The sequence below is a fragment of the Rhinolophus hipposideros genome, assembly GCF_964194185.1.
Source record: "Rhinolophus hipposideros genome assembly, chromosome: 2".
Lineage (NCBI taxonomy): Eukaryota > Metazoa > Chordata > Mammalia > Chiroptera > Rhinolophidae > Rhinolophus > Rhinolophus hipposideros.
In genome coordinates, this window is record NC_138048.1 from 54,536,946 (window position 1) to 54,551,930 (window position 14,985).

A 14,985-nucleotide genomic window follows, 5' to 3' on the forward strand; every position below is an offset into this window, starting at 1 on the left:
ATATTCATATTTTTATTTTTATTTATTTATTTTTTTCCTCTTAAAGAAGTCTCTCTAACATACCATGTAATGCTGGTTTGGTGAACTCCTTTAGCTTTTTCTTGTCTGGGAAGCTCTTTATCTCTCCTCCAATTTTAAATGACAGGCTTGCTGGATAGAGTACTCTTGGTTATAGGTCCTTACTTTTCATCACTTTGAATATTTTGTGCCAGTTCTTCTGGCCTGCAAAGTTTCTACAAAGTTTAGCAACCAGCTGACAGTCTTTGGGAGCTCCTTGTATGTAACTAGTTACTTTTCCTTTGCTGCTTTTAGGATTCTTTCTTTGTCTTTAAACTTTGCCAATGATATGGTTTCTGTGTTCTTTTATTTTTTTATGCTTACTATTTCTGTTGAAATTCTCACTAAGTTCCTTGAGTATCCTTATAACCAGTATTTTGAACTCTGTCCCTGATAGGTTGCTTGCCTCCATTTCACTTAATTATTTTTTTCTGGAGTTTTCTACTGTTCTTTCATTTGGGACATGTTTCTTTGTTTTCTCATTTGGGATGCCTCTCTTTGCTCATGTCTGTGTATTAGGTAGACCTCCTATGTCTCTCAGTCTTTGCTGGCTGGTCTTATATAGTAGGTGTCCTTTGTGATCCAGTGATGCAGTCTCCCTGATACCTGCGCTGTGTGCTCCAGGAGTGTCCCTTGTGTGGGCTGTGTGTGCCCTCCTGTTGTAGCTGAGCCTTGACTCCTGTTAGCACATCAGTGGATGGGATTGACTCTCAGGGTGACTGGCTGTAAGGACTGGCCATACCTGCAGGGCATGAGCTGTTATGTGTGGGATGAATCCAAAGAATGGGATTCACCCCAGTGAGCTCATGTGCCTGTTGAGACAACCCTTTGGGTGTGCCACTTGTGGAGCTTATAGTGGTCTGAAGCCAGCCTCCAGGTGTATTGGTTCCAATGTCTCTTAGGAGGGGTTTCCATGCAGGCCAAGGTCAGCTGCTGTCTATGATCAGCCTGGTGCAACCTGGTAGGAGCTACAAAGTGATCTGTGGTTGGTGGCTGCCTGTGCTAGACCTAGAGGCATGTGGGAGAAGCCATGCTGTGAACAGAGGTTAACTGTCACCAGTACTGGGCCTGGGACAGCTCAGCACAAGGCCCAGGGCTGTAAGCCCCATTATTTTAGATCTATGTGTTGTCCATATGGAATCAGAAAAAAGATTTAAGTGACATTTCTAATTGTTCCAACTACTCTCATTTTCATATGCATCTTTTCCTGTGTATTTACTTAAAGAGATGAGAGACTTGAGATCACATTTAAAGTGTATAATTTCATAGTTTTGACATACACACACCTGTGAAAATCACCACAAGAAAGATAATGACTATCCATTACCCCTAAAAGTTACCTTGTGCCTGTTTGTAATCTTCCCTCTCAACTTTTTTCTACCCATCCCCATCCTCAGGCAACCAGTTTTTATGTTTAGAATTTTACATAAATGGCATTATATAGTACAGTATACATATTTTGTCTTTCATATTTCAGATTAATTTTAGTGGGATCAAAGTTTATAAATATTTTGAAATCCATCTATTTTGTTAAGTATATCAATAGTTCATTTTATTCCTGAGTATAATCCCATTGTATGGATTTGTCCATCTACTCACTTGTTGATGGAAATTTAGGTTGTTTCTAGTTTGGGCTCTTACAGATAATGCCACTATGAACATTTGGGTTTAAGTCATTGTATAGATATATACTTTCATTTCTTATCAGAAAATAACTAACTGTGGAATGGCTAGGTCATACAGTAGAAAAATGTTTAACTTTTAAAGAAAGCACCAAACTGTTTCCAAAATGGTTGTACCATTTTACATCCCCACCTGTGTATAAGAGTTTCAGTTGCTCCACATTCTTGCCCGCACTTGATGTGGTCAGTCTTTTTCATTTAAGAGGTGTGTGATTATATCATTTTTTTTTTCAATTTGCATTTTCTTAATGACTAATGGCATCAGACATCTTTTTAAGTGTCTGTTCAAATCTCTTATTAGATTGTTTTCTTGTTATTAAATTTTGAAAGTTCTTTCTATATCCTCAATACAAATCTTTTATCAGATACGATTTGCAAATATTTTCCTTCAGTCTATAACTTATCTTTTCATTGTCTTCACAGTAAGTTTTGAAGGGCAGATTTTTTATTTTTATTAAAGGTCAATTTATCAATTTTTCTTTTGTGGATCATGCTTTTTGTGTCATACCTAAGATATCTTTGTGTAATCCAAAGTCATCAAGATTTCCTATATTGTCTTTTAGAAGTTTTACAGCGTTAGGTTTTATATTTAGGTCTACAATGTATTTTGAGTTTTTTTTAATTGAAGTTTATTTTTGGCAGATAGATATCCAAATGTTTTGGCAAATAGATATCCAAATAGATAGCCATTTGTTGAAAAGACTACTTTTTTCCCCACCAAATTGCCTTTGCAGCTTTGTTAAAAATTAGTTGCTTATACCTGGGTGGAGCTATTTCTGGCCTTCCTATTCTATTCTATTGATCTATTTGCCTGCTTTTATACCAATGCCACACAATGTAGCTTTATAATAAGTCCTGAAATAAGATATTTGTCCTCCAGCTTTGTTCTTTTTCAGAGTTGTTTTGGCAATATTAGACCTTTTGCATTTCCTTATGACTTTTAGAATCAACCTGTCAATTGTATTGAATCTATAAATCAATTTGTGGAAAATTGACATATTAACAAATTTGATCTTGTGACCCATAGACATCGTATATCTCTCCATTTATTTAGGTCTTCTTTGATTTTTCTTAGTACTGTTTTGCAGGTTTCAATGAATGGGTCTTTCACAATCTTTCTCAGAGTTATTCCTAAGTATTTCATATTTTGATGCTATTGTAAATGATATTTTTAAATGTAAATGTCCAATTGTTCATTTGCTAGTAGTTCCCTCATATACATGTGCTGATTACTAGTCTGCTGAATGGTAAAGGCGGAGCCTCTTCAGGTCTTTGTAGTTCTCCCTCTGTGCAGTTGTCTCTTTTCCAGTATTGTGTTCTGTGAACTCAAGCCACCTTAATCACCATAGATTCTCATCTCTGTACTGAACTCAGGGAGTCCTCTGGACTTTATCTGGGTTACCCTTCATGCCATAGCAATCTGGAAACACTCAAAAGGCAGTAAGTTGAGCAACTGTAGGCCACCTTCATTTGTTTCCCATTTCTTTGAAAACCATTGTTTCATATATTTTGTACAATTTTTGTTCGTTTTTTCAGGTGGATAGATAAATCTGGTCATTTTTGTTACATCTTAGCTAGTAGTGAAGCTTCATCTTTTAAAAATGTTCTGGTCATCGTCTTGTCTTTGAACATATACAACAATTGAGAAACTATGATAATGAAATCCTATGTACTTATCACTCAGATTCAATGATTATAAACTCACCAAATCTTTTTTTTTCATCTGTTCTACTTCCTCCCTCACCTTGGATTATTTTTGAACTATTCCAAATGCCACATCATTTCTTTCAAAAAAATTTCAGTGTAAACAAAAAGATAAAGATTTCTTTTTAATTCCTTTATCACATCTAAAAAAAACCCCTTCATAATTAAAAAAAATCATCAGCTATACAAGCTGTGTTAAAAATTTATCAATTAGGCATGGCTGAATACTGTGTGCTTTTTACCAGTAGCTCACACAGCCAGACACCATACAAAAGTAAAGTGTTCCCTTTGAAATGGCTGTGATGGTATGCCAAGTGTTTTCATAGCATATCATTATTAAAAGTGGATACAAATAACTGAGAAAAAAGAGAAAAAAAGAGAAAAAAAGAAAAAATTAATCAATTGAATCACAAGTGTGCTTATGTGACTATATAGATATAAATATAGATGTAGATATATATATATATATATATATATATATATATATATATGTATACACACAATGTATATAATATATAATACATAAGTGTTCAAATCAGAATCCAAAAAAAGTCCATATACTATAATTGGCTGATAAGTCTCAAATTTATTTTAATTGACACATTCCCTGCTCCATATCTTATTTTTTCTTGCAAATTTTTTATTGAAGAAAGTAAGTGGTTCATCCTATGGTTTCCACAGTTTAGATGATGTTGACTGCATACTCATGGAGTTGTTTGACATCATTTTCTATTCCTTATACTTCTTATAAATTGATAGCTAGATCTGACGCTTGAGTATTGGCAAGAATACTTCTTATACGTAATATTTGATTGTCTTCTTTGTGTTATATTAGCAAACACAAAATGCTTATGACTTAGATTTATTATTTCATTAGGAGTTTCAAATTTCTACTTCTATCATTCCGTCTTCATATATGAAATGGAATAATTCTGCAAAGAGAAATATCCCTCCTCAACTACTGTTCATTATCCTGATATTCACTTTGTTTAAGAAAGAATAAAAAAAAATCAGACTATTTCTCTTTATCTACCAGCTTTCAAAATAATGAATTGATCCTCTAGTATTTTCCGAAAGATTTTTTAGTGTTATTGTGGATGTATAATGTTAAACCTGTTTGGTACATTTCCATCCATTGCAGTTTTTATTCTTTATTTTTTAACCTTTTTTTTTTTTTTTTTTTTTACCTTTTTTTAAATTAGTTTCAGGTGCACAAGACAAATACTTAGACGTTTATCATTTATATCCCTCACATTGTGTGAACCCCCCTCCCTCCATCCACTATCCCTCTGACATTGCACAGAGCCATTACATTTCCACTGTCTCTATTCCTAATGCTGTACTCCGCTTCTTGTAAGTGTATACATACATATATATATATATATACACACATATATATGTGTATGTATATATATATATATATATATATATATATATATATATATATATATATATTTATAGTTGGCATTCATTATTGTTCAGCTTCAGGTGTACAGTGCAGTGATCAGGCATCTACATCATCCCTGAGGTGGTCTCCCAAATGGGACCATCCATGTCCATCGGATACTCTACAAAATCTTTACAACATTATTGATTATGTTCCCCAAATTAATTTTCAAACACCGTGGCTATCTTGTGGTTACCGACTGTTTTCTAATCCCCTCACCTTCCCCCTTATCCCCTCCCCCCTGCGCATCTAGCAACCCTCAGTTTTTCCTCTTTGTCTCCAAAACTGTTTCTGATTAGTTCATTCACTTATTCTTTTCTTTAGATTCCACATATAAGTGAGATCATATGGTATTTGTCTTTCTCTGTATGATTTATTTTACTTAACATAATGTTCTCTGGGTCCATCCATGTTGTTGAAAATGGTAAGATTTCTTTCTTCTTTATGGCTGCGTAATACTCCATTGTATAAATGTACCACAGTTTCTTAATCCAGTCATCTACCAATGGGCATTTCGGTTGTTTCCATGTCTTGGCTATTGTGTATAGTGCTGCAATAAACATAGGAGTGCATAAATTGTTTTGAATTAGAGTTTTGGATTTCTCCAGATAGATATCTAGGAGTGGAATTGCTGGATCAGAAGGTAGGTCCATTTTCAGAGTTTTGAGATATCTCCATACTGTTTTCCATAGTGGCTGCACCAATCTGCAATCCCACCAACAGTGCACAAGGGTTCCCTTTTCTCCATATCCGTGCCAGCACTTGTTGTTTGTTGATTTATTGATGATAGCCATTTTGACTGGGATGAGGTGGTATCTCATTGTGGTTTTTATTTGCATTTCTCTGATGGTTAGTGAGGTTGAGCATTTCTTAATATGTCTGTTTGCCATCTGTATGTCCTTTTTAGAAAAATGTCTCTTCATGTCCTCTGCCCATTTTTTAAATTGGGTTGTTTGTTTTTTTGGAGTTGAGTTGAGTGAGTTTTTTTATAAATTTGTGATATTAACCCCTTATCAGATATATCATTGGCAAATACCTTTTCCCATTCAATAGGATCCCTTTTTGTTTTATTGATGGTTGCCTTTGCTGTGAAAAAACTTTTTAGTTTGATGTAATCCCACATGTTTATTTTTTCTCTTACTTCCCTCGTGTGAGAGGATATGTCAGTAAAAATCTTACTCCAGGTAATGTCTGTGAAGTTTCTTTCTATATTTTCTTCCAGGTATTTTATGGTTTCAGATCTTACATTTAAGTCTTTAACCCATTTTGAATTTATTTTTGTATATGGTGTAAGGAGGTGGTCCAGCTTCATTTTTTTGAATGTGTCTGTCCAGGTTTCCCAGCACCATTTATTGAATAGACTGTCTTTACCCCACCGTACATTCCTGCTTCCATTGTCGTAGATTAAATGGCCATATAAGCATGGATTTATTTCTGGACTCTCTATTCTGTTCCATTGATCTATGTGTCTGTTTTTATGCCAGTGCCATGCTGTTTTGATTACTGTAGCCATGTAGTATAATTTGATGTCAGGTATTGTTATACCTCCTACTTTATTCTTATTTCTCAAGATTTCTGAGGCTATCCGGGGTCTTTTATGGTCCCATATAAATTTTAGGATTATATGTTCTATTTCTGTGAAAAACATCGTTGGTAGTTTGATAGGTATTGCGTTGAATATGTATATTGCCTTAGGCATTACGGAAATTCTAACCATATTAATTCTTCCTATCCATAAACATAGTATGTGTTTCCAACTATTTGTATCTTCTTTCATTTCTTTCTTCAGTGTCTTATAATTTTCTGAGTACAGATCTTTTACTTCTTTGGTTAAATTTATTCCCAGGTATTTTATAGCTTTTGGAGCAATAGTAAATGGGATTGCTTTTTTAATTTCTCCTTCTGATGTTTTATTATTGGTATATACAAATGCAACTCATTTCTGAATATTAATTTTGTATCCTGCTACTTTACTAAATTCATCTATCAGCTCTAATAGTTTCTTGGTGGAGTCTTTAGGGTTCTCTCTATATAATATCATATCATCTGCATATAATGACAATTTTACTTCCTCCTTACCAATTTGGATGCCTTTTATTTCTTTTTCTTGTCTGATTGCTGTGGCTAGAACTTCCAGCACTATGTTGAATAGAAGTGGAAAAAGTGGGCAACCTTGCCTTGTTTCTGATCTTAGGGGGAATAGTTAGCTTTTCCCCATTGAGTATGATGTTAGCTGTGGGATTATCATATATGGCCTTTATTATGTTGAGATATGATCCCTCTATTCCCACTTTCTTAAGGGTTTTTATCATAAATGGCTACTGGATTTTACCAAATGCTTCTTCTGCATCTATTGATATGATCATGTGATTTTTATTTTTCATTTTGTTAATGTGGTGTATCACATTAATTGGTTTGCGGATGTTGAACCACCCTTGCATACCAGGGATGAATCCCACTTGATCATGGTGTATGATCTTTTTAATGTGTGGCTGAATTCTGTTCGCTAATATTTTGTTGAGGATTTTTGCATCTATGTTCATTAGCGATATCGGCCTGTAGTTTTCTTTTTTTGTGGTGTCTTTGTCTGATTTTGGGATCAGGGTGATAGTGGCTTCGTAAAAAGTGTTTGGGAGTCTTCCCTCCTTCTGGATTTTTTGGAAGAGCTTGAGGAAAATAGGTGATAATTCTTTTTTGAACGTTTTGTAAAATTCACCTGTAAAGGCATCTGGTCCAGGGCTTTTGTTTGTTGGGAGATTGTTGATTACTGATTCAATTTCCCTGGTGGTAATCAGTCTATTCAGGTTTTCTGTTTCTTCTTGAGTTAGCCGTGGAAGGTTGTACGCATCTAGAAAATTGTCCATTTTTTCCAGATTGTCAAATTTGTTGGTATATAGTTGCTCATAGTAATTTCTTAAATTTTTTTGTATTTCTGCGGTGTCTGTTGTCACTTCTCCTCTTTCATTTCTGATTTTATTAATTTGGGTCCTCTCTTTTTTTTAATGAGTCTGGCTAAAGGTTTGTCAATTTTGTTTATCTTCTCTAAGAAACAACTCTTGGATTCATTGATGTTTTGTATTTTTTTCTGGTTTCTATTTTATTTATTTCTGCTCTGATCTTCATTATCTCCTTCCTTGTGCTCCCTTTGGGCTTATTTTGCTGTTCTTTTTCCAGAACCCTTAAGTGTGAAGATAAACTGTCGATTAGTGATGTTTCTTGTTTCTTTAGGTAGGCCTGCAATGCTATGAATTTCCCTCTTAGGACTGCTTTCGCAGCATCCCATAGATTTTGAGTTGTCGTGTTTTCATTCTCATTTGTCTCGAGATATCTTTTGATTTCTTCCTTGATCTCCTGTTTGACCCATTCATTATTTAGTAACATGTTATTCAGCCTCCATGAATTGGTGAGTCTTCCAGTTTTCTTCCTGTAGTCCATTTCTAATTTCATAACACTGTGGTCAAAGAAGACAATTGGTATGATTTCAATTTTCTTAAATTTATCAAGACTTGTTTGGTGGCCTAACATATAGTCTATCTTGGAAGATGTTCCATGTGCTCTTGAGAAGAACTTGTATTTTGCAGCATTGGAGTGAAATGCTTTGAAAATATCGATTAAATCCAAATGGTCCAATGTATCATTTAAGGCTGTTGTTTCCATATTGATTTTCTGTCTGGAAGACCTGCCCCTTGTTGTCAGAGGTGTGTTGAAGTCCCCTACTATGATAGTGTTACTGTTGATCTCTGTCTTTATGTCAGTCAGTATCTGTTCTATATATTTAGGTGCTCCTATGTTGGGTGCATAGATGTTTACTAAGTTTATGTCCTCTTGTCAGATCGATCACTTTATTATTATATAGTGCCCATCTTCGTCTTTTAATATGTTCTTCATTTTAAAGTCTATTTTGTCAGATATAAGTATTGCAACTCCAGCTTTTTTCTCATTTCCATTTGAGTGAAATATCTTACTCCAACCCTTCACTTTCAGCCTGTGTGTGTCTTTTGATCTGAGGTGAGTCTCTTGTATGCTCCATATACAAGGGTCTTGGTTTCTTATCCACTCAGCCACCCTATGTCTCTTGATTGGAGCATTTAATCCGTTTACATTTAAAGTGATTATTGATATGTACACAGTTATTGCCATTTTTAAATTTGTAGTTAGGTTGTTTTCATCTTTCTTTTATTTACAGAAGTCCTTTTAGTATTTCTTGAAATGCTGGCTTGGTGGTAATAAATTCCTTTAGCTTATTCTTTTCTGGGGAGCTCTTTATCTCTCCATCAACTTTAAATGATAGCCTTGCTGGATAAAGCAATTTAGGTTGTAGGCCTTTGTTTTCCATCACTTTGAGTATCTCCTGCCACTCCCTCCTGGCCTTCAATGTTTCTGTAGAAAAGTCATTTGATAGTCTTATGGGAGTTCCCTTGTATGTAACCCTCTGTCTTTGTCTTGCTGCTTTTAGGATTCTCTCTTTGTCTTTAAGCTTTGCCATTTTAATTATAATGTGTCTTGGTGTGGACCTGTTTGGGTTTATCCTGGTTGGAACTCTCTGCACTTCCTGGGCTTGTATGTTGGTTTCCTTCATCAGGTTAGGGAAGTTTTCAGACATTATTACTTCAAATATGTTCTCAATCCCTTGCTTCCTCTTTTCACCTTCTGGTATTCCTATGATGCACATGTTGTTGTGCTTGATGTTATCCCAGAGGTCTCTTAAACCATCTTCATTGTTTTTTATTCTTTTTTCTTTCTGTTGTTCTGTTTGGGTGATCTCTGCTAACTTGTCTTCTAAGTCGCTGATTCGATTCTCTGCTTCATCTAACCTGCTGTTAATTCCTTCAAGTGAATTCTTTATTTTGGTAATTGTGTTCTTTAGTTCTAACTGGTTGTTCATTATGATTTCTCTATCCTTCTTTATGTCGTCTCTAAGCTCCTTAAACATTCTTATCACCAGTGTTCTGAACTCTGTCTCTGATAGGTTGGTTATCTCTGTTTCATTTGGTTCCATTTCTGGAGGTTTCTTCTCTTCTTTTATTTGGACATGTTTCTTTGTTTCCCCATTCTGGCTGACACTCTGTGTTTGCTTAGATGTATTAGGTAGATCCTCTAGAGTTCTTATTTCTTGCTGGGTTATCTTATGTAGTATGTGTTCTTTATATTTGATTTGCACTACTTCATTTTTCTCCTCTGTGTGTGCTCCAAAGGTGACTCTTGTTTTGTGTATATTGTCCTGTTAAAGAAGATCTTTAATTGCTTTCGCTTGTGAGTAGGTGGGATTAACTCCTAGGGTGACTAGTTGTGAGACTTGGCTCTGCCCACCACAGGGTGTTCTGCTGCGTGAGGGTTGACCGCTTAACTGTGGTTTGGCCTCTATGGGCTTTTGTGCCTGTAGAGAATTCCCTCTGGGTGTGTGACTTGTAGGTCAAACCCGGTAGTACTCTGGTTTGGTCCGGAGTTGGCCTCTGGATATGTTGAATCTTGTGCCTCTCAAGCTTGGCCCTGGTAGGGCAATTTCAGAACCAAGCAAATCACCAAGCACAACAGCAACAATAACAACAAAGAAAAAAATCAAATACATTCACATGTAAAAACAACCGACAACCGCCACTCAACACAGGCAAAGATATCAAAGATATAAAGACAAAACAAAACAAAACAAAGCAAAACAAAAAGCAGCGCCAGTCTTGGCTTAAGCCCACCAAGTAATCTCCAGGTTGTCTTCTGCTGTACCAAAAAGTCCCCTGCGTATTATGCAGGCAGAGCCGGTCACCTGGTACCCAGAGTGACTTTGGGACTGCAGATTTAGATGCGTGGGGCTGAGGGGTCTGGATGGTAGTTTTTACAAATTCAGGGCAGTTTCTGCCCTTGCCTACACATATGCACACTGAGAGTAGCACCACCAGCCCTGTGTCCAGTTCTCCTGAGTCTTAGGGGACTTCTTCCGTGTGTGTGTGGGGGGGGGGCAGGTGGGAGATTTCTGAGCTGCTGAAAGCCAGGAGCTGTGTCTGCCACTTACTGCTGATCCCTGAGAGTGCCTCTGCAGATGTAAGTGCCCTGCCCTAGGCAGGCCAGAAAGGGTGGGGGCTGGGGACGGAGGGGTCTTCTCTCTCCCAGCCCAGCCATGTCACACTCTTCCCGCAGACCATAAAAGGTGGTGGCTGGGGTTAGAGGAGTCTCTTCTCTCCAAGCCCAGCAAAAATCACACTCTTCCCAGCCTCTTCCCTGGGTCAGAGCTGCCTGCTAGCCTTCCCAGAGCCTGAGCACTAAGGTTCCTCTGTAATCTGACACTACTACTCAGTTCAGGGACCAGTTTAAGTCTCTGGAAGGGTTGGGGTAGGATTGGGAGGAGGGAGAGGGACGCAGGTATGGAGTTTGTGTCCTTAGTCCGACCTAGGGCCCAACTAGCTGCCCCCTCGGCGGGAAAGATGAGCTGTGGGATGCAGGGAAAGAGCCCACCTTCTGGCTTTTGTGTTCTCTGTTTCGTCCTGGGATCCCCTGCGTCTCTGCAGCTGCGGATGTGGACCGCGTTTCCACCGCTGCAGATGCGGGCTGTGTCTCCACTCTGCTCCTTTCCCTCTTCCCCTGCTCACCCAATTTGCGCACCTTCAAGTAATCCTTGCACGAGTCTCTTAGCTGTTCTGCGTGATGAGCAGAGAGTCCTTTGATGGGTTATATATCCCGTTTGTGATAAGATCTGGAGGAGAACTCAAAAAATGCACCCCACTGTCACCATTCCTATGATGTCACCCCAGCGAGAAATTGGCCTGCTGTTGTCTGGGATGTCAGCAAGGGAAGGGAGAAAGTCTTGAATGCGTCCTTATGGCATTTCCGGGAGGGAAGCCAGAGAGCGGATCAAGCCCCCTAATTTTGGAACAATACTTCTGGCCAGTGACTTAGGAAATTCTTACAGGCAAACAATTAAATTTCCAGGAGGTATCCTAGTCTTTCTTCTTCTTTCTTTCTCTTTCAAGTGTGTTGTTGGAGAGTGGGTAGGCATTCCAGGATGTAGGAACAAAGCCTTGTGAACAAAGCCAAGCAGGCCAAGCATGTATTAAAAGTGCAGTTTTTATTCTTATTCTTTTTCATATTACTTCATTTTTGGCCATTCAGAGCCTCTTTTGATTGGCCCCTGAGTTCTTTTGACATGACTCCAGTAGTCTTTGAACGTTTCTGATATGGCAAAGTATTTCAGACTCATCTTGAACAATTCCTGCTCCAAATCAAAATACATTCATTTTTCCAAAGAGCTATTCTATGTGGTACTTAGAGACATCAATCAGAACATTAGGAGTGCTCATTTCTATGGTATTACTGTTTCTACGCACTTTCAGAAGACATAACTAGGAAATAATATTTTCAAAATAAAATACATTATGAGTTCATAGTGACATTTTCAATTCAAGTTGAGAACTATTGGCTTTTTGCTTAACTTTGTTGATTGTAATTCAGCCTGTCCGTACCCAAAATCTTGATTCTCAATTACAGTAACAAATAACTCATTTGCTTTATCCCATTATTTACAATAATCTCAGAATAACAAACTAACACTCCAGCAACAATATGATTCCTGAATTTTTTTTTTTTTTTTAGAGTTCTTCTTTTCTTGTTTGTGATATATCATTAGGAATATACAGTCAAGTTATACTTTTTTTTTAAAAAAATCATGTCTTAAAGTCACTCAAAGTAGTTCTTCTGTGTATGGTTATGCCAACAACATGATAGGTTATCTCATTCATTTTACTTTAGACTTTAGTGTTAGTTTTTTTTTTTTTTTTTTTTTTTGAAAAGTTAAAAATTCCTTAATTTTTTATTCCTGGTACCACTACCACAATTTACAGGGCAATATACCTGATGTAATGAAAAGAAAAAGAAAAAGACAAAGCTACAACAGATAAAAGACCTCAGGAATGTACATCTAATTGACACTACATTGCATTAATCAATAGCTGCACTTTTTGCAAACTGTGGCTATGACAGTCCTGAACAAGAAGGGTTTCCTGTTTAAGCTGCAGTAACTTTTCTGACTATGGATCATCGTTCCTTCTGTGGCAGATTTTTACAGTTCCTCTAATGCATTTGGGACGACTGTCTCAAAGTAACCTGCAGCTTTCCTGACAACTCCTCGCTCTCTCTCCTGCTAAGAACTGTAGCCCTTTTCTGCTGAGTTTTTAGAACCTTCTGCTACCATATCCACCACTTCCACCACCAGATCCATAACCACCACCATAGGGACTGCCCGAGCTTCTTCCACCAAAACTGCCCCCCTTCATGGGTCCATAATTTGATTGTTGTTGTCCACTATAATTTCCAAAATCATTGTAGTTCCCACCACCACCATAGTTACCGCCAAAATTCCCTTCATTGTAACCGTCATATCCTCCTCCACCGCCGCCGCCGCCATATCCACCGCCTCCTTGGTTTCCATAGCCTGGCCCTCCTCCTCCACCATAGCCTCCTCTAGTGCTATAGCCAGGACCACCGCCATAGTTGCCACCATCACCTCCAAATCCATTATATCCACCATCACCTCCTCCGTAACTACCTCTGCTGCCACCGCCACCACCATAGCCTCCTCTTCCACCAAAGTTTCCACCGCGACCAAAGTTACCCCCACCACCTCCAAAGTTTCCTCCGCGACCCATAAAGTTGCCAGATCCACCTCCACGACCTCTTTGTGATCCAGCAGACTGCATTTCTTGTTTAGAAAGAGCCTTTTTCACTTCACAATTATGCCCATTAATAGTGTGGTATTTCTGAACAACAATTTTATCAACTGTATCATGATCATCAAAAGTTACAAAAGCAAATCCTCTTTTTTTCCCACTCTGCCTGTCTTCCATAACTTCTATGGTTTCAATCTTGCCATACTTTTCAAAGTAGTCTCTCAAATTATATTCTTCTGTATCTTCTTTAATACCACCAACAAAAATTTTCTTCACTGTTAGATGGGCACCAGGCTTTACAGAATCCTCTCTAGAAACAGCTCTCTTTGGTTCCACTACACGCCCATCAACCTTGTGTGGTCGAGCACACATCGCTGCATCCACCTCTTCAACACAAGAGTAAGTAACAAAACCAAAGCCCCTGGAACGTTTTGTTTGGGGATCTCTCATCACCACACAATCCGTGAGTGTGCCCCATTTCTCAAAATGTTCTCTTAAACTATCATCTGTAGTTTCAAAGCTCAGACCACCAATAAACAGTTTTCTCAACTGCTCTGGTTCCTTTGGATCATGGCCCTCCATTTTGAGACCGGACTCGCCTCTTCCAACTCGAGTTCAATATGGGACCCTGGTGTTAGTTTTTCAAATTTATATTTGTATTAGTTTGTGTAGATATTATATAAAATATCTACATGGTTTGAAAGTTAAATCTGTAAAACAGCAGACATTCAGGTGATTCTAGTTCCTCTCCCTCTACTCTCTACCTTGTGTACTCATTCTCTCTATAGTTAATCATTTTTGTTTGTTTTTGGTTTATTCTTAAATTTAAAAATACAAATTATATTTAATATTCATAGCTATGTGGTATATTTACAGAATAGGATACATATTAATACTTTCATTTTTAAGATAACACACAACACTTAACTTATATTTCCTGGTGCATTTTAAAGCATTTTACATGCTTAACTATGTTTCCCAGGGATGCCGTCATAGCAGGATATTTGTATAAGGATATTCTTCATTTATTATTTCAACTGTATAGCACTGTTTTGTGTGGAGGAACCATTGTTTACCCAATCAGTTCTCTACTGAAGGATTATTTTTTAGTCTGTTACTATTACAAATAGTGCTGTAAAAAAACACCTTGTGTGTATGTCTTTTCATACTTTTTGCCAGTCTATCTTGGGTATAGATTTTGAGAGGTAAAATTGCTGAGTTAAAGAATAAATGCATTTGTATTTTTGAAAGGTACATATTGTCAAATTTCTTTCCTTAGACATTGTACCAGTTTGTATTTGTACCAGAAATGGGTGAAAGTCTTGTTTCCTCCTGGCCTTGCCAACAGAATATGCTGGCAAACTTTTATATTTTTTCCATTCAGATAGGTGAGCAATGTTATCTTATGTATATTTCTTTTTTCTTTCTTTTCTTTGTTTAA

The 14,985-nt window shown here is 37.2% G+C and overlaps 2 protein-coding genes across 7 annotated transcripts in view; one reads left to right on the plus strand and one right to left on the minus strand.

The window, feature by feature from the left end:
- The window catches only part of ATP13A4 (ATPase 13A4), a 136,316-nt gene that overhangs the window by 57,239 nt on the left and 64,092 nt on the right, over nucleotides 1-14,985 (plus strand). The gene's annotated exons all lie outside the window — the stretch shown is intronic.
- Nucleotides 12,670-14,158, minus strand: LOC308507577 (heterogeneous nuclear ribonucleoprotein A3-like). The gene has a single exon (XM_081072756.1). It carries the CDS (start codon nucleotides 14,124-14,126, stop codon nucleotides 13,050-13,052), a length of 1,077 nt encoding a protein of 358 aa, XP_080928882.1. The 5' UTR covers nucleotides 14,127-14,158; the 3' UTR covers nucleotides 12,670-13,049.